The sequence below is a fragment of the Muscardinus avellanarius genome, assembly GCF_963383645.1.
Source record: "Muscardinus avellanarius genome assembly, chromosome: Y".
In the NCBI taxonomy this organism is placed as follows: domain Eukaryota; kingdom Metazoa; phylum Chordata; class Mammalia; order Rodentia; family Gliridae; genus Muscardinus; species Muscardinus avellanarius.
In genome coordinates, this window is record NC_137809.1 from 9,105,577 (window position 1) to 9,124,565 (window position 18,989).

Sequence of the window (18,989 nt, forward strand, 5' to 3'; positions counted from 1 at the left end):
AAATTGTATTGTTTGCTTTTAGTGTTGCTAATTTTTAGGATTTCTATTTGGAATATTAATATACCTTCAGATATTAATTTGGAAATATTTTATCCCATTCTTTCAGTAACTTTTAACTCTTTTTACATTGTCTTTGGATGTACAGTTTTTTTTATTATTAGGAAGTTTGTTTATTCTTTTGTTGCCTGTGCTTTTGAAATCATATCCAATAAATCACTGCCAATTTCAATGTTGTGAAGTTTTACAACCGAGGTTTTCTTCTAAAAGATTATAGTCTTAAGATTTAGATTTAGGTATTTTATCTGTTTTGAGTTAATATTTGTATATGGTGTTAGGTAACCATATATTACCTAACCATATTTGTATATGGTGTCCAATTTTATTCTTTTTCATGTAATTATTATTTTTCAACAATATTTAGTGAAAAGATTTTCTTCACCAAATGTTCTTGAAAACCTTGTCAAAAATAACTTGACCATATATGGAAGAATTTATTTCTAGGCTTTTTATGTTACTCCACTGGTTTATATATCTGCCTTTATAGCACTACTACACTGTTTCAATTATTGTAGCTTTATAAGGTTTGAAATCAGAAAATGTACATCCTCTAGCTTTGTTCCTTCTTGAGATTGTTTTGGGTATTTAGAGTTCATATTGCATGTTAGGATAGATTTTTTTTTCTGAAAAATAAATAAATAAATGTATGGTAGTTTCACCTTAAAAAAGAAGAAACAAATATCCTCTGGTAAGAAAGAAAACAAAAAGAAATATTGAAATGTTATCTCTAAGTCATCAAAAGCTCGATATTAGACAAATGAATCTGTTATGTGAGATTACCATTGTTAATTTTGGATAAATTGCTATAATATTAGATGTCAACCACTAAGCCAAGCATGGGAAGGAGGGATGGGGAGGGAATGGGGTGGGGATCGGGTAGGGGCTGACTGGGTGATGTGTGCATGTATGTATACACAAGTATTTTATCCCATTATGATGTAAGAATACAGTGCACCAATAAAAAATAAATAAAAAATTTAAAAAAGGAGAAGACCCAGAGCCGGGCGTGGTGGCGCATGCTTGTAATCCCCGCACTTGGGAGGTAGAGACGGAGGATCACAAGTTCAAAGCCAGCCCTGCTGGCTTAAGAGACCCTGTTTCCAAAAATAAAAATAGGTCTGGGAGTGTAGCCCAGAGGGAGAAGGGCTTCCAGGAACCCCAGTACCACCACCAAAAAAACAAACAAAACAAAACAAAACAAAACAACCCCAGAAAAGACAAAAAGAGACATATCAAAATAAATAATTAAATAAATAAATAAAATCCATTTTAAAAGAAAAAAACAAAATGAATAAATAGTTTATAACATAGAAAAAACAATTCAACAGCAGGTATTAGATATTGAAGAAATATGGGCCATTTTAAAAGAGCTAACCTAAGAATTATTGGCATATTATGCTTTTTTGCCATATTGGAGGGAAAAGAAGATTAAACTAAGGGGTTCAACAATCTTTTCAAAGAAGTAATAGCAGAAAAATTTCCAAACATTGAGTAAGAGATTGACACAGGTACATGCAACTAATAGAATCCCCTTTAGACAAGATCAGAGAAAAGATTCTCCATGCCACATAATAGTCAAAATGACCAATGTAGAAGCCAAGGAGAAATCTTAAAGGCAACAAAACCAAAGACAGATGTGAAACAATATGGAGGATGTCATGTGTATAAAAAGTCTGTTCCATATTTTGTACTTAGGTGAATTCATTCAAACCCACCCCCATGCCACTCCTGAATGGCATGGGGCTATGACTGTCCTCTGTATTTCTACCTTTTAAATAAATTATTTTAAATCTTCATTAAGATTCTGGGCTATTGTATATCTATTAATAGCTCAGGACAAGAATCAGTGGTTTTTGTATTTTGGGGGGAATTACTCCCAGGGGTATAACAAAGGTGCCTGGGAACAGTTCCCCCAGATGATAACAGTCACAGTTCAAACTGTAACAGTTTGGCACCCACGTGGGGCTGTCTTTGTTTAGGGTCTTTCCATATTGTCACTCTGTGGTGTGGTGATTTCCTCAAACTCTAGCTTTCCCTCTTTTTAAAGGCATCAAAACTGTAACAGTTTGGCATCCATGCAGGACTATCTTTCAAGCCAAAGGCAACTCCTGCTGATGGTGGCCTGGAATTCACTGCATCTTGAAGGTCAGTAACCTTCCCCAAAACATGACCAGATCCTGGCAGATGACTGGATTGCCAGTGCCAATGGGCTCTCTGGATCTATGGAGACACCCCTGCCATGGACTAGCTATGGCAGAATCTCCAGGGGAGGGGAAAATTCCCCTTTAAGTAGTGTAGGCTTGATAGGCCCAATGAGTGCCTGTCCATTCTGCCCACATCAAAGATAGGACACTCTTTTAACAGCCCTATAAAATGTTAAATCTATAAAGGCTCATGGCCTTTTTCAGAAAGCTCCCCAAACAGGAGATGTCAGCCAGCACCCATTGCTAAAATGGTAGTGAGTTTTTTTCCCGGTAGTTGGAAACAGGTTCTAGGGAGATAAGCTAGCTTTTTTTTAGTGGCAGTGTCTGGGAAGTATTGTCATTAGCAACTACAGCCATGTGCACCCTGTGGGTCTATAAACTATGGCAGTTTGCAGGCCCTAGCAGCCCCAAACTCCCAGCAGCTATTTAGAAGCCTAAATGGGTAAGCTTCTTGGGGAGCTCAAGAAAAAGCCTAGTCAATAGTTTCAGCCAGATAACAGTCAGGCATGCCACATGAAGTGGGGATTCAACAGGCAGATACAGCTCCATTTGCATAAGAAAGCCCTCAGGAAAGGAAGCTCAGAAGGAGGCCAAGCCTGACCTCCTGGCAGCTTGGGATTCTTAGGCACACCAAAATTAGAGATTATTTTCAGGGAAGCAAATTAATAATAAGGTTTTCTGAAAATGGCAATATTTTCAGCTAGAAAACCTCATTGAGATAGAAAAGGGACAGGCAGGGGAGAAGGGACAGGCAGGGCAGGAGGGAGAGTGGCTAAACTTCGAGCCTGCAATGTCTTTCTGGTGGACTGTGAGGCCACTCTCACTGCTCCATGCACACAGGCACCCCAGCTGGGTGCCCTGGGCTGGGCTACTCAGTTTTGTAGTAGTGCAAGGGAGGAGGGTGAACTTCTGTGCACTCTACAATCACACCCTTTCTCTTTCTTAGATGGGGTCCCAGCAATCCAAAGTGGAAGCTGGATCTCCACTTGCATTATTCTCCAAAACTGGAAAAACTTGATCCCAAAATGCTAAAGAAAAGAGATCTCATTTTTTTTTCTGCACCCAAGTATGGCCACAGTATGTGCTGGGGGACAGAGGCGCATGGCCCCCTCAGGGAAGTCTAAATTATAATTCCATTTGGCAATTAGATCTATTTTGTAAAAAAGAGGAAAGATGGATAGAAGTAGCTTATCTTCAGGTGTTCTTTAACCTCAGAGACCACCCATATTTCTTTAAGGATTTCAGGGTTGAGACACTTGTGGCACCCTTGGCTACAATAGTGTCTGTCCATATGCAGTTTTCTTTTCTGGGCTGAGTTTAAAGCTACATCACTAACTCAAACAATAGGTGCTGGCATTCTTAGTTCATTCTTTACCCAGTAGCAGAGGAGGCAAAACTTAGACAAATTCCACTACTGCAGGCTGCCAATTCAGTTTATAATAATAGGGAGTTGAAAAGGGAAAGACAGAGGGCAAATGCTAGAAAAGAATTCTGGCTGAACACAAATTCCACAAATGCCTGGGCTCAAGTCTGTTTTAAGGATGGAGAGAGCAAGGGCATCTCTGGTGTAAATTCCCTCAACCACAAGGCCAAAAAGGCCCTTCTGAGGCCTGGCTCACAGGGCAAGGGGACCATTAAACAGGTTGGGTAACCCCACTTCTGGAGGGAACTGGGGTCCCAGACCTAGATTCCCAGTGATTCCTCCCAACTCCCATCACCTGAGTTAAGACTTAAGAGCCTTAGGTGATCACAGTGAGATCTCAGACAGAAGGCCAGATTTAAGGCATTACCCTCCTTTCCTGGCCCAATGTCCAAAAGCTTAGCTACATTGAGGGGCATATCAAGCCTGCCCCAAAACAATTTTCCCCCCATATCTAGCCTATAGCCTGTGGTTTCCAGGGTGACCTCCAATTCTCCCATTCTCAGTTAAACTAGCTATTTCAGCTCCTCTCAGAAAACTAACTTTTTTTTCTTTTTGCTGGCATCACTAAAGTTATTGCTCAAGTTTTTTCTTATTTCAACCAGTCTTAGCTAAAATGGTAACTTTTGAAAAAAGCTGTCCAATTAGACCCCTGTGGGATGTGATTAAATAAGGTTATTTTCTTCTTTGGTAGAATTAATGTTTTAAGACACTAGTGAAGTTTATTTTATGTCATGGATTTCTGTGTTAATCTAACAAAATTAAGGTTTTAAGATGATAGTGATATTTACCTAATGTCTTAAACTTTCCATGGTAATCTATAATTCAATTATTAAATTGGTGAAATGCAAAATGCAATGCTTTAGAATGCTCTTAACTTCATAAGGTTTAAAGTAACACTTAAGTCTTTTAAATGGGTTTTAAAATTTCTGGTATATAAGCAACATTATAAAATGGTAAATTTATTTATTAGCTTGTATGTAAGAAAAATAGACAGATATAAAGAGTGCCAGTGTAAAGTTTTTCATAAAGAAAGGAAATTTTGTGAGATTAAGAAAGCATTTTGTAAAGTTTATCCTAAGATTGTCCCAAATATGAAAGAAAAGATCAAGTTAGGGAAATCAGAGGGTTAAAGCAAATTGTAGAGTGTTTGTGGTATGTTTGTTTACATATAAAGATGGGTTATTAAAAGAAAGTAGGTTTTTAGTAAGCCTACCTTTATTTATACCTCTGGAGGCCATTTTATTTAAACTTATGTTTGGCCCATAGTTTCTAAATTATGTGGTTAAGTTTGTCTTCAATGGAGTTAAAACCATTAGGTTACAGAATTATACAGGCGCTCAAACTTGTGTTTTTTCACTTTTCCTAATTATACTCTTTTTACTGGATTAACTAAACCATGAGATGGTTCATTTTTGGTCTTTTTTCCAATTGTTATGTGTTCAATTCCTAAAGGATTTTATCTTTCAGCCTCTTAGCTACAGCAGTGACACAGGGTCAATAGAAAATTCCTTAATATTACAGTGCTGTACAAATCATAGGTCTCCCATAGGATTGGTAATACGGGTAAAAGATTTAATAAAAATTTAATGGATCAGTCGATGCCTTCTAATACCAATTTTTCTATTATTTAGCCTCAAGCCACTCGATTAGATACAGGCATCTGTAGGTGCATTAAACTTCAAAAACAGTACCCTAATGATATAATATATAAGAAATCATCTAAAATCTTTATTCAAATTACCCCAAAAGCCTATTTCAGGTCTCCAAGGTAGTAATTTCTGGATTCACTTGGCACAAAATAAACTAAATACTTTCCACTTTTGTGTGTTTCAACCTAACTCAGCAAAACAGGTTTTAACTTCTCATTTAAGTGCTATTTTTAGGTTGTCTTGATTAACCTGTATTGTAAGTATTGTCTCATAGGCTTGAAGCTTTCAGATGTCAGATGGTAGTATGAGCAGACCCAAAGAAAAACAGCCTTTTGGATGGCCATAGATACATACTCACCCATCTGACTCCCTTACCAGCACCCTACATGCATGTTACCCTAAAGCTGGGGCCTCCACTTTGTCCCTGTTTAGCTAGAAACAGTTAATGACTGAGTTGGCATCCTTATTCCTTTGCTAAAGGGTACATGCATGTAGTGATAATGGGAAAAATAGATGGGGACTGAGCTCATGTTAAACTGTTAATAAGAATTCTAAAAGTCAAAATGTATTTTCTTTATTTACCTTTGGCCTGAGAGGTGTCAGGAAGTTACTAGACAGAGGGGGGAATGTACCAGTATTGGGAATGGCTAGGAAGATTTGAGAAAGCTCTGATTATTAAAAAATATATTTCAAAAATTGGGTGAGAGGCAGATCTGTGAAAGGACATAGTTTCTGCCAAGAAGCAGGCAACTATCTAATGTAAATTAACCTAGCTAAAGATAATTAGCAAGTCAATAGGAGAGGGGAACTAGGACTTCCTCATCCTCATTCTAAAGACAGGTTTACATAATTGGATAATCTAGCTAGGATGGGAGGAAGGGGTCGACCATTGTGAAAGGAGACACCTTGGTGGGAAAAGTATGGGGAGGAGCTTTACAAGGACCTTTTACTATGTCAGAATCAGAATTATGTGAAACAAGATGGAGGATGTCATGTGTATAAAAAGTCTGTTCCATGTATTGTACTTCGATGAATTTGTTCAAACCCCCACCCCCCCATACCACTCCTGAAAGGCATGGTGCTGTGACTGTCTTCTGTATTTCTATCTTTTTTTTTTTTTTGGTGGTCCTGGGGTTTCTGGAAGACCTTCTACCTCCGGGCTACACTCCCAGACCTATTTTTACATTTTTATTTGGAAACAGGGTCTCTTAAGCCAGCGCATGCGGCTGGCTTCGAACCTGCGCGATCCTCCTGTCTCCACTTCCCAAGCGCGGGGATTACAAGCGTGCGCCACCACGCCCGGCTATTTCTATCTTTTTAATAAAATCCTTTAAATCTTCAAAAAAAAAAAAAAAAGACAACGTGACATCCAGAGGAAAACTAATTAGAATTACTGCAGACTCACTGAGACTGAAGGATCACAGGTTTGAGCATAGCCTGAGAAAGTAGTGTGACTCTCATCACCCTAAAAATATCCTGTTTTAAAATAAAATAGGTCTGCAGGTATAGCTAAGAGGGAAAATGCTCTTTGGTTCAATTCCCAGCCCCAAAATAAAAAATAGTTTTTATAATCTTAATTGATAGAAATTGTCTTTTCCAAAAAGTATATAGAGATACTTTTTAATCTATATTTTATCTATATTTTATCTATATTTTATCTATATTAGGAATTACCTATATTCATGGCATTCAATATATTAAGCAAAGTTTGGGAATATTTAGTATTTAAAATATGATTTTTTTGTTTTTTGTTTTGGTGATACTGGGGTTCCTGGAAACCTTTCTACCTCCAGGCTACACTACCAGACCTATTTTATATTTTATTTGGAAACAGGGTCTCTTAAGCCACCTTGGCTGGCTTTGAATTTGCGCAATCCTCCTGTCTTTGCTTCCCAAGCGAGGGGTTTACAAGCATGCACCACCATGCTCAGATAAAATATGATTTTAAGTGTTACAATTTATTTAACTTTAACTTATTTAAACCTTACAATACCACCCCTTGTTACCCTATGAGGCTACTAAAGGCTAGGGATTAATTGTTCGACTAGGGATTAATTGTTTGATAATACATATATAAAATATAATTATCAGTTTGTATAATTCTCTGTTTTCACATATCATGCTCTATTGCCATTCTACATAAAAATTTTGGTTTTAAAAATGTGTGCAAATGCTGGGCGTGGTGGCGCAGGCTTTTAATCCCCATGCTTGGGAGGCAGAGACAGGAGGATTGCACAGGTTCAAAGCCAGCCTTGCTGGCTTCAGAGACCCTGTTTTCAAATAAAAAAGTATAAAATAGGTCTGGGAGTGTAACCTGGAGGTAGAAGGGTTTCCAGGAACCAGAGTACCACCAAAAAAAAAAAAAGTGTGCAAACTATTAGTGTCTTTATTCAAAAAATAAAAATTAGTTTTATTATATATTTGGTTAATTGAAGTTGTAACTGATTAAAGTTACTCTTTTTTTTTTCTTGCATCTAACCTAAAATTATCTGTTTTACCTGAATCTGGTTCTCCTTCAGCATAATTTATTTTCTTTTTTATTTCTTTGTATAGGAATATGAATTTTATTTTTACATGGTTTAAAAACATTTAATGATAGTAATAATTTTAGTATGTAAATATACTTATTTATTTATTTATTTATTTATATTTTTAGTTTGTGGTACTGGGGTGTGGAACCCAGGGGCTTTTCTACCTCTGGGCTATATTCCTAGACCCATCTTATATTTTATTTGAAAACAGGGTCTCACTAAGTTGCTGAGAGCCTCACTAAGTAGTTGAGACTGGCTTCAAACCTGTGTGATCCTCCTGTCTCAGATTCCCAAGCACTGGGATTACAAGCATGAACCACCATGCCTGGCAATATGTTTATTTTAAATTAGTATAATATAAAGGATATATATTTTATTATTTTTTCTTGGCACATGGTTAATCATACATTATGGTAAAGTTTAGAATTATAGAGACCTACATACATATAGTACATATAGCACTTGGTAAATTTTCCTTAGTTAATTTCTTAAAAAATTTTTTGTGAGTCTATCTTGATGAGAATTTGTCTATTTTCTCTATTTTACTTTTCAGTATTTCTAATTTCTTTTCTTTCAATTTAAAGAATTTTTCTCTCCTCTCTTTTTGTTTGGGTTGTACTGTTGATTTTTGTTTCTGCTGAAAGGCTATTAATCTTTTCCTTTTATTTATCTTTGGTCAAAATCCTCTAAAATTCAGACATAAATTAACTGCTTTTTAATTGAATTTATTGGAAGTTGACCCACCAAGAATAAAAGATATCAGCAAATGTAACTGAGAAAGGCAATATTTATTGATAAAACAAAATTAAAAGCCATGAAAGACTTGGCTTTTTATATTTTCTTTATAGCTTTATTTTTTGTGCATATATGTATTGCATATATATGATTTTTTGAATGTTGTGAGCATACAGTCTCTTAAATTTAGTCTGTCATATACTTGACAATTATTACATTTTTACTAATAAATTTTTAAAATTATAATATTTTCTAGAACATTTTAACATTAGAATAAGCAAAAATTAAATATCTGGTGTCTCATAGTTAACAATAATTTTTTTTTGTGTGTGTAGTATTGGGGGTGGAACTCAGGACCTTTTCTACCTGAAAAGGGCTATATTCTACCCTGGGCTATATTCTACCCTGGGCTATTCTACCCTGGGCTATACCTCAGACCTATTTTATACTTTTATCTAGAAATGGTGTAAGTTGCTGAGAGCCTCACTCAGTAGCTAAGGCTGGCTTCGAACCTATGTGATCCTCCTGTCTCAACCTCCCAAGAGCTGGAATTACAAGTGTACACCACCATGCCTGGTCCACAGTTTACAATAGTAAACACTGTTGTGCATATTTTTCAGTTCCTTTCAATTAATATCTATAATATTTCCAAATAATATACTTGTACACCAAGAAATGTTATGTAATTTTAATGTAAAGGTCATGTAGATATCAGTTCAGATTTATAAATATGTTTGTCATCAGTATTAATCTTAATTTAAGACTTCATTTTGAGTTTGGTTTATTAACATGCAGTGATTTATTTATATATTTTATTTGAATGCATCATATGCAGTTTTGCCTATGTTATATGTTGCTAGCTTATAAATTGCTATCTCAAGGGATGTGAAATGTTTAATTAAACAAATTTACATGAATACTTTTAAAATCATTTTATTGATTCTTAATGACATGTGTTATTAGTTACAGAATTTACTACTAAACTGTAGACACAATAATTTTGTTCCTGTCTCATTCATGAAAGCACATAAAATATCTATCTCTTATGATTTCTGATCCCTTAATCCTGAAAAAAGAAAAGGAATAATTAAAATAATTTATAAATACTTCCACAAAATGATAAGTAAAATAATATATTTAGATTTAATTTTGCAAAAATAATTACTACCGTTTAGTAACTTATAGTTTAAGTTGAAATCAATTATCTCTAAAGTTTCTTTGATAACCTCATTCTAATTAGATATTAAATAACCATTAAAATCTCAACCTCAAAACATTAAAAATTTATTACTTAACAATATAACTTTCAGTAAATAGTCATTACATGCCAGTCTATGAGCTAATTACTTTATTTTAAACAAACAAGTATCTATATAAATATATTTTTTATATTCTATTTTTATTTATATATTGTCTTAAAGCAATCAAACTACCTATTCAAAGTCATCTTTACACAATTTTATCCTCTGAAAGGATATTAAAATAGCATTAAGTTTAGAGCTTTAATTATTAATAAAGAAATATTTTTATGTAATGAGTATAAGTATATATTAGAGCAATAAAATAAATGGAGAAATCTAGGATATGTTTTTTAATTTTTTCTGTATTTATATCTTGTCCTATATATTTATAATTATAACTTTTTATACATTAAATTTTTATTGATAGCATAGTACTATGATTATTTAGTTTTTTTCTCTATATATATTCTTTTGGTGGTACTGAGGTTCCTGGAAACCCTTCTACCTCTGAGATACACTCCCAGACCTATTATATATATAATATATATAATATATATTATATATATAATATATATTAATTTGGAAACAGGGTCTCTTAAGCCACCTAGGCTGGCTTTGAACTTGCGTGATCCTCCTGTCTCTGCCTCCAAAGCGCGGGGATTACAAAACTAAGCCACCAGTCCTGGCTTTTACTCTATTTTTATTATTGGTGCACTATAGTCTCACATCATAACAGCACATATATTTATATAGAATCTTAAAATGATCTGTTTCAGTTAATTTTTTTCATTTTAAACATACAAAATCAAATTCCCATAAATTGGAATAAATCACTATAATATATTTTTTTTTAAGAGGACAAAGTAAAAAATAAGATATGGGATTTGTGGCTTTCTATCCAGGTAATTTTTATATCACCTCTACCTGCTTCTCAGTAAAAATTTATTAATTGTAATTATAAATTGCAAAGTTAATTAAAATTGTATATTTAGAGCTGAGAGGTCACAGGCATAAGGTCTGCCATGTTAACTTTCCCACTAAGAAAAAGTTCTTGCGATGCAAGGTTTTGAGCTGATATATATAAAAAAAACTTTAAAAAACAATTAATAAATTTTAGCTAAAAAAATTGAGTTATTTTAGCTTCTTCCATTCTATAATACTTTAGATAAGTAATATTACTTTATATCTCTGATGTATTTTTTATACATTTCAGATATATACATCTCCTTACTCAGAAAATTATACTTTTTGTCTCAGTGTAATTCATGCTTGTTGTCACTAAAACCTTTGAAATTTAAAAAGAATTTATTTCAAAAAATTTATTGTTGGCTCTGTGCCTTAATAAAAATGTGATATATGTACCAGTTTATGAATTTTATAATTAAAATTATAATGCACAACTTATCCTAATAGAGTCACAATTTCATAAGTTCTCCAACTCTAGGCTCTGAGTTGTTAGAACTTAGAAAGTGGGGCCAAACTGGTTACCAAATTTTTCTTTAGTGGTTTCACAGTATACTCACCACTTCTTCCCGCTTGTTCTTGTCTGTTGCTGGCCAAGCTTCCAGAGGCAAATCAGGAAAAATGGGGTGTATGGGCTGTATGGGGAACAGCGGAGGCAGAGGTCGCTGTGGTGGCAGGGGCTGCAGGGTGTGCAGAGGTGGCTGGGACTGGATGGGCTGGTGAACCTGTGGATGAATGGGCTGGGGCTGGAAGGGCTGTTGGAAGGGCTGCTGGGCAGGTGGAGGGAGTTTTGGCTGGTGGTGCTGCTGGTGGTGTTGGGTTGGAGTCATGGAGTGGTGGCCAGGAACTGGCATCATTGGTTGCTGGGGGACCACAGGCTGTTGAGCTGACACCACTGGGATGTGGTGATGAGGCTGAAGGGTGTGACTCGGGGTATGCTGTTGAGACAGCATGGGGATGATTTGGTGGTGCAGCCATCCACCCATGGGTTCGTAACCATAGGAGGGATACTGGTAAGAAACAAAGAGTCAGGTTTACCATTGGCTTAGTTGACTTCCAATTGAAGAAGTAGTAGTGTTTGCTTTGTTATTATGACCATATAAATATAATTCTTTGCTTTGCATGAATTTATGTGTACATAGATATGAACTTTTTGAAATCTAAAAATTTTAATTAGTGCTCATATGTTGAGTAGACATAATATCTTAGTAAAACAATTTAAATTTGTTTAATATTTTAAGAAAATAAAAAACAAAATATCTACATACCGGCTGCCTTATGCTCTGGTACCATTTCAAAGGAGTAAGAACCTTAAGGAAAAGAAATATTAGAATGTATTTGATATCTAGTTTTATCCAACATATAAAAGTAACTAATACAGTATGAAAAATAAACTCACTAATCCAGTTTGTCACTATATTGGTAATGACAATTCAATAAAAAATGAAGGAAAACATTCACTAGGTACTTCCTATTTTTCAGGCACTGTGTTAAATCCATTGCACACATTTTTCATGTTTTCTTGCTTTCTGAGGCAAGAATTATCATACTCACTCTTATAGATAAGATCATGAATCATTGAAGAGTTCATAAACCTGGCTCAGATTATAAAAGTTATAATTTCACTTAATTCTAGAGGGCATACTCTTTATTAAATGAATAATCACAAAATTATGTAATCTAATATTTACTTTAAACTTTCTTACATTATTACAAAAGAAGTTAGAACCATCTAGTAATGAGGGTTTAATTGGTCAATCTTTTAATGTTTGACAAAAATCTTGCCTCAAATTTTAATATTCTTCTTCAGCTCATGTAAACAGACACAATGGTTGTTACATGAACCTGTAAGAAAAGTAAAAAAAATTATCCCTTTCTAAACTATATATACTTGATTAATCTCACTTAATAGCATAGTGTATAACTATACTACAATAATACAGAAATTATTAACATTGCTTGTTATATGACACAATACTTTTCTACTATTTTACTCCCCAAATTATTTTATTTGTTTGTTTTGGGTTTTTGGTTTTTTTTTTTTTTGAGGTACTGAATGGAACCCAGAGGCCTTCTACTTCTGGCTACACTCTCAGCCCTCTTTTATATTTTATTTGGAAACAGCATCTTTCTTGCTAAGTTTCTGAGAGCCTTACTAAGTAGCTGCGGCTGGCTTTGAACCTGCCTGATTCTCTGGTCTTAGCCTCCCAAGCATGGGGATTACAAGCATGAGCCACCACGCCTAGCTCCAAACAATATTTTTAATGTCATTATTATCTCTTCTTTTCTAACAAGAAAACCAAAATTATGTAGAGAAAATAATTTATCTGAGTACACATAGTTAATATGGGGCTACAATAATCTCAAATCTGATTTTCAGAACTCATTCCTTCCATCACTCTTGTAGTCTCTCATATATCTCTCAATCACTATTTTTTCAGAAAAATTAATGTGAGACACACATAGTGTGAATAACTTGTGTTTATAAAATTTTAATATAGAAAGGATCTTAAATGACATCTAACGTAAATAATATCTAACCAGATATTTTATGGGTCAAAGTAGAGCATAACTGTTCAAGCACTTTCTGTTCTACCAGGAGCCTTCCTGAATGGAAGGTGAATAAATTTATACTTATATTTATGAGGAGAGACTATGTCAGAGTGTATGAGTTAGAAGGTACTTGGACAATGTAGTCTTGAAGTAATTTGTTGGGCCTTAAACTGAAAAGCTGATGTTTGAAATTGGAAAAGTGAGGACCATGTAAAAAACATCTTGAAGAATCAATATACTAATATTTGTAGAAATCAGGGCCTTGCTAACTCAACCAATGGTCAAAATTAGTAAATAGAAAAATTACCTCATAGCTGAAGTTTATATAACCAGGGTGCCCAGGATGAGGTGGAAGCTTTTATATAATGTGAGAAAGGAGAGAGAGAGAGAGAGAGAGAGAGAGAGAGAGAGAGAGAGAGAGAGAGAGAGAGAGAGAGAGAGAGAGAGAGAGATTAATTTAATATGCAATTGTTCACATTAAGAGAAACTAAAGTTACTTTAAAAAATTTAAATAGCACAGAATATATTTGAGGACTAATTTTAGTGTCTCCAAACATGTTATCTGTTTATGAGAAACTTTCTTATTTAAAAGAGTTATAGAAACTGTTTATCAATTTTCCTGGGGTAAAGGCTGTGGTGAAAGACCTAGAAGCAAAAAACAATATACATTAATTTACCAGTTATATTCAGACAGTTACATCTACTCATATTGCCTAGAAATTCTACCATATACTACTCACCAGTTTACTTGTTAAAATTTATTTTATATTGGGAAGAGTGATACGCTCTTATTACACAATTTTAAAGTAGAAAAAGAAAAAATGCTTGCAATTGGTTCCTTTTAGACATGATGATTAAATTTTTACTATCAAAGATGGTAATGGTTTGAAAACAAAATGTCCCCAGCCCTCATAGAAATGGGTGGCCATGCTGAAAGTGAGGCTTGGTTGTAATAAATTTCTTTTAATGGATCTATTTGGATGATGGTCTGGTAGAATATTACTGGAAAAGCTGGATCTTTAAGGGCTGTAACCTTGGTGATTATATATTGATTCTTCCTTTTCTGATTACTGAATTTGGCTTTTATAATATGAGAGAAAATCCTTTCACTCTCCTCTCTGATTTTTGCTATCATGCATTGAGATCCATGGTCCCCAGCCTCATATAGGCTAATTTCAAAATCTTTAAATATGAGCAAACAAATCTTTCTCTAAATTGCATGATTAGCCTTTGGATTATAATGGCAAGAATGGTGACTAAGATGAAAATATTCCTTATAACTGAAAAGCAAAGTAAATAACATGTGGACAGAAATGAATTACTAGATGGAATTATTGATACATATAAGGACAAGATGGATGTAGTACAACAGAAAATTTTTAATCTTCTGGACAATGAAGAAATTAACCTATGGAGCTAGGCCAATCTTTATTACCCTGTCAATGTATTTTTTGTGGTACTGGGGGTGGAACCCAGCATCATTCTACCTCTGACTTACATCCCCAGCCCTATGTTCTTAGTCTTTTTATATTTTGAAACAGGGTTTAACTGAGTTGCAAAGGGTCTTGCTATGTAGCTGAGGCTGTCCAAAAACAGCGATCCTTTAGTCTTAGCCTCCCAAATGCTGGGATTACAAATGCACTACCATGCCCAGCACCTGTCAATGTATTTTTGAAAGAAATTTTAAGGCTCAAAAATTTATCTAAAGTGGAACTGTTTGTCTTTTCTAAAGTGGAGGAAAAGTAACTGATGACTGCCTTTTGGAATTCTGGAGAGCACTGCAATCCTGGAGAGATAGCATCATGCAAAAAATCTTTAAAAATAGGCCTTTTATCTTTATTCTATTTTCTTTAAAGATGTTCATTTTGCCAATAATAATAGCACATGACTGTAATCTCAATAATTGGGAGGTTGAGACAGAAGAATTTCAGGTTGAGATCAGCTCAGAAAATTGAGGCTCTCAAATACTTAACAAAACACTTTCAAAATAAAAATAAAATAGGGCTGGGTGGTGTAGCTAAGAGGTAGAATATCTCTGGGTTCAGTCTCTAGTACCAAACATAAAAAATGTTAATTTTTATGTGAGGATTTATTCATTTTCCTCTTGAATTATTTTAGTATGGTAACTGAATTTTCAATACTCTTGATCTAAGCCCTATGAATGTTCAGGTGTTGAGTTGTGGAGTGAAAAAACCCTGAATTTACAATCCATAGATCCCTTAGTACAGTAAGGCTTGTCACAATGATGTATGTTAGGAAGACAGAGCACAAAATCTTGGCCTTATGGATAAAAAAAGAGAAAAGGACATTAAAAAATTACTGACTTCTAGTTTACCAAGAGAGAGGGGGTCAGACTTTTGCATTTTCTATATATTTGAATGTAAAACACATTTATGTTTATAAAGACAGGACACCTGAAAATAACACTAAAACTAAACAGTGTGCTTCACCAGTGGAGCCTCTAAGAACAGAAAAATGTTCAGGAAAGGAATTTTTAATCTGGTAATATTACTACCAGTTATTTATAAGATAATTGTTCCAACAGAATGTTGGGAAGACTGTTAAATGTTGAAACTTGCATTCCTGCTGTACTAAATCAAAATTATTGATGGAAGCATGAGAAAAATTTATTTATTTGTAATTGTTAAATAGTATATATATTTATATAAAGTTGTTTTACTCACAGGCATAGTGAAGGCTGCCCCCAGGAGGCAGGCAAACAAAATCCAGGTTCTCATTTCTTGATGGTCTAAAACGTAAGTTAACAACCAATTTTCTTACCTCTTTTAAAAAATAAACATAATTAGTACTCTATAAAACACACATAATCAAGATTATTCTGCAAAAGGATCTAATCATCATTTGTGAGAAGACTTCATTTATAGGTGATTTTAAGATTTTTGTCCATTTTATTATCTTTGAATCATTGTAGCATTAATTTTTTTAAAAACTTAGGTTAGAAACTTAAAAATGAAAGGAAATGGATAGTCTCTCATTGTAAGGTTTAACATTTTTTTCTGTCCTGGGCCAAACTATATGGTCACTGAGAACCACAGAAGGTATGTATAATTTATAAATAATAATTAAAAAAATAGAGTTAACCCCAAAGCTCAGGATATTATCACTGTATTTATTTAATACTACAAAAGTATTTTATAATTTTAGAATTAGGAGTATAAATTTTTTTAATATCCATCTAAGATTTATTTCTAGATGCTCTAAATTGTAGAATTTTTAGCATACCCTCAAGTAATGTATGTAAGCTATATAGTTCATATTCCATAGTTTTCAATGAATTTTAAATGAATCTCCCCAAAAATGTTTCTCTTTTTTTAATGGAGTCTTTCTTTTGTTAGATGTTAAATTTTATGTGTGAAGCAAAACATAGCCAACCTATTATAAGCATGTTTTGATAATTAAAATTTTAAGTAGAAAAAACAAAGTTTTTATGCATTATGAATATAGCACTTATTAATGCTGATATAAAAACACACATATTTTTTTATTCCAAATTTGATTTTTAATGTTGAATTTTTTTAGATACTGGGGATTTAACCCAGGGGAATTCTACTTTCAAGCTACACCCCTAGTCTTATTTTTTATTCTTTATTTTTTTTAAAACAAAGTCATACTAAGTTGCTGGGGCTGACCTCAAACTTGACAGTCTCCTTTCTCAGCCTCCAAAGTACTGAGCATGGATTACAAGCATGAGCCACTATGCCTAACTTAATGTTGAATTTTTTTTAAGAGAAAAAATATAGTTTATACTTTTAGTATAAAGTTGGTCAGTATTTTATGTAGGCAACAAATGCTTTTTAAGGGAGCAGATCATTACCTGAAACTATTATTTTGACTTAATTAATAATTAAGATAAATATTTGTTGTGTTTTAGTTCTAAGAAGTCCTTTGAATTTCAGAAAAAATAAAAATTACAGGCTACTTTGACTTATTATAAGGTAAAAAGTTGAAAAAGATTAATTTGTTGTCTGACAAAAACATAAATGTTAAGCTGGGCGTGGTGGTGCACGTTTGTCATCCCAATATTTGGGAGGCTGAGACCAGAGGATCGCCATTTGCGGACAGCCTCAGCTACATAGTGAGGCCCTCTGCAACTCAGTGAGACCCAGTTTCAAAATAAAGAATAAAAAATAGTGCAGGGGGTGTAGTTTTGAGGTGAAATGTCCCTGGGTTCCATCCCCAGACCCACAAAAAAAAAAAAAAAAAGTAGCCCGGTGTGGTGGTGCATGCTTGTAATCCCCCAGCTTGGGAGGCAGAGACAAGAGGATTGTGCAGGTTCAAAGCCAGCCACGCTTGCTTAAGAGACCCTGTTTCCAAATTTTAAAAGTATAAAATAGGTCTGGGAGTGTAGCCTGGAGGTCCAAGGGTTACCAGGAACCCCAGTACCACCAAGAAAAAAAAGTAAATGTTTACAGCACAAATTGTTATAAATATAAATAAATTTTCCTGTTAAGCATCAAATTGTTAAATATAAAAAACAAATAAATGTAAGAAAATGATACCGTTACAAATAAAACACATACCTTTGAATGTACTTGTTTCTGTCTGAAATTCAAGGGCTTTGAATCTCCTATATTTCTTACTTGTCTGAACTCAATTTATATAATTCATGACTTCTAGAAACAACCAATCAGATGTTTAAAGAAAAAAATGTGTTGAGTATGCCAAAAAAAATCTTTATCATGAAATTTTAACAACCATGTTTATATTTAAGACAGTATATTGTGATTACCTTATAGTCTTTCATTATGGATAATAATATGTTTAACAGGCAAACAGCAGCTTCACTGGACTATATTTAAGTCAGCAAATTAGTTGATTGCACATGCAGATACATTCAAACATACTTTTGAGAAACTGCTATATTTATGCCTCTAAGGATTAAGATTTTGGAAGCACTATGATGACTATATATTTTGAAATAACTGACTTTATCTAAATCGATCTATCATCTATCTACCTATCATCATTTATTTGCCTGTTATTCTTGAAGATAAGTCTTTTGTTCTCTCTGGATACTTCTCCATCCCTACTTTAGTGCCCAAAGCAGGGAAGGAAGCTAATTTTATTGGACCCAATCTGAAAATGATTCTAGGTTAAAGCAATCATAATCTTAATTGTCAAAGTAACACTATGACCTCTGTCTATCTTTGCTTTTCATCTTCATAAGCTGAGCAGCTTTCTTCTGTCATGTTCTTTTGCCAATATGTATTGGGACCATCTGAATATGGTCTCTGAAGCTGTGAGCCAAAATAAATCTAAATAAATCTTTCCACTTCTAGTTGTCCATATCACGTATTTTTGTCATAGCAGCAAAAAGCTGACTAACACAGAAATTGATACCAGAAGTGGAGTCAGTGTTATGACTATACCAGTATATATTGTTTAGAAGCCTTTAGAACTGGTTTTCAGAACGAGTTTAGAAAGGTTTTGAGATGCAGGCTTGAAGCCTTAAAATGTTATAAATAAAGGTCAATGGATGAAATCTCAGAAGATCAGAATGCTAACAGAAACATATATAGTAAAGTCTGTGTTCATTAAGTTTTAGATAGAAATTAGGTTTCTATTGGAAATGACTAGAAGCTGTTCATGTGACCTTATAAAAGAGTTTATTT

The 18,989-nt window shown here is 34.0% G+C and overlaps 2 protein-coding genes across 2 annotated transcripts in view; both read right to left on the reverse strand.

Moving 5' to 3' along the window:
- Positions 1 to 16,094, reverse strand: part of LOC308279547 (amelogenin, X isoform-like) — a gene marked incomplete at both ends in the record, with an annotated part of 119,274 nt that extends 103,180 nt beyond the window's left edge. The window contains 4 exons of the mRNA XM_080719676.1: positions 11,364 to 11,813; positions 12,072 to 12,113; positions 13,664 to 13,711; positions 16,041 to 16,094. Coding sequence (XP_080575802.1) covers positions 11,364 to 11,813; positions 12,072 to 12,113; positions 13,664 to 13,711; positions 16,041 to 16,094 — 594 coding nt within the window. The remainder of the gene's footprint in view (positions 1 to 11,363; positions 11,814 to 12,071; positions 12,114 to 13,663; positions 13,712 to 16,040) is intronic.
- The window catches only part of LOC308279535 (F-box-like/WD repeat-containing protein TBL1XR1), a gene marked incomplete at both ends in the record, with an annotated part of 935,328 nt that overhangs the window by 880,661 nt on the left and 35,678 nt on the right, over positions 1 to 18,989 (reverse strand).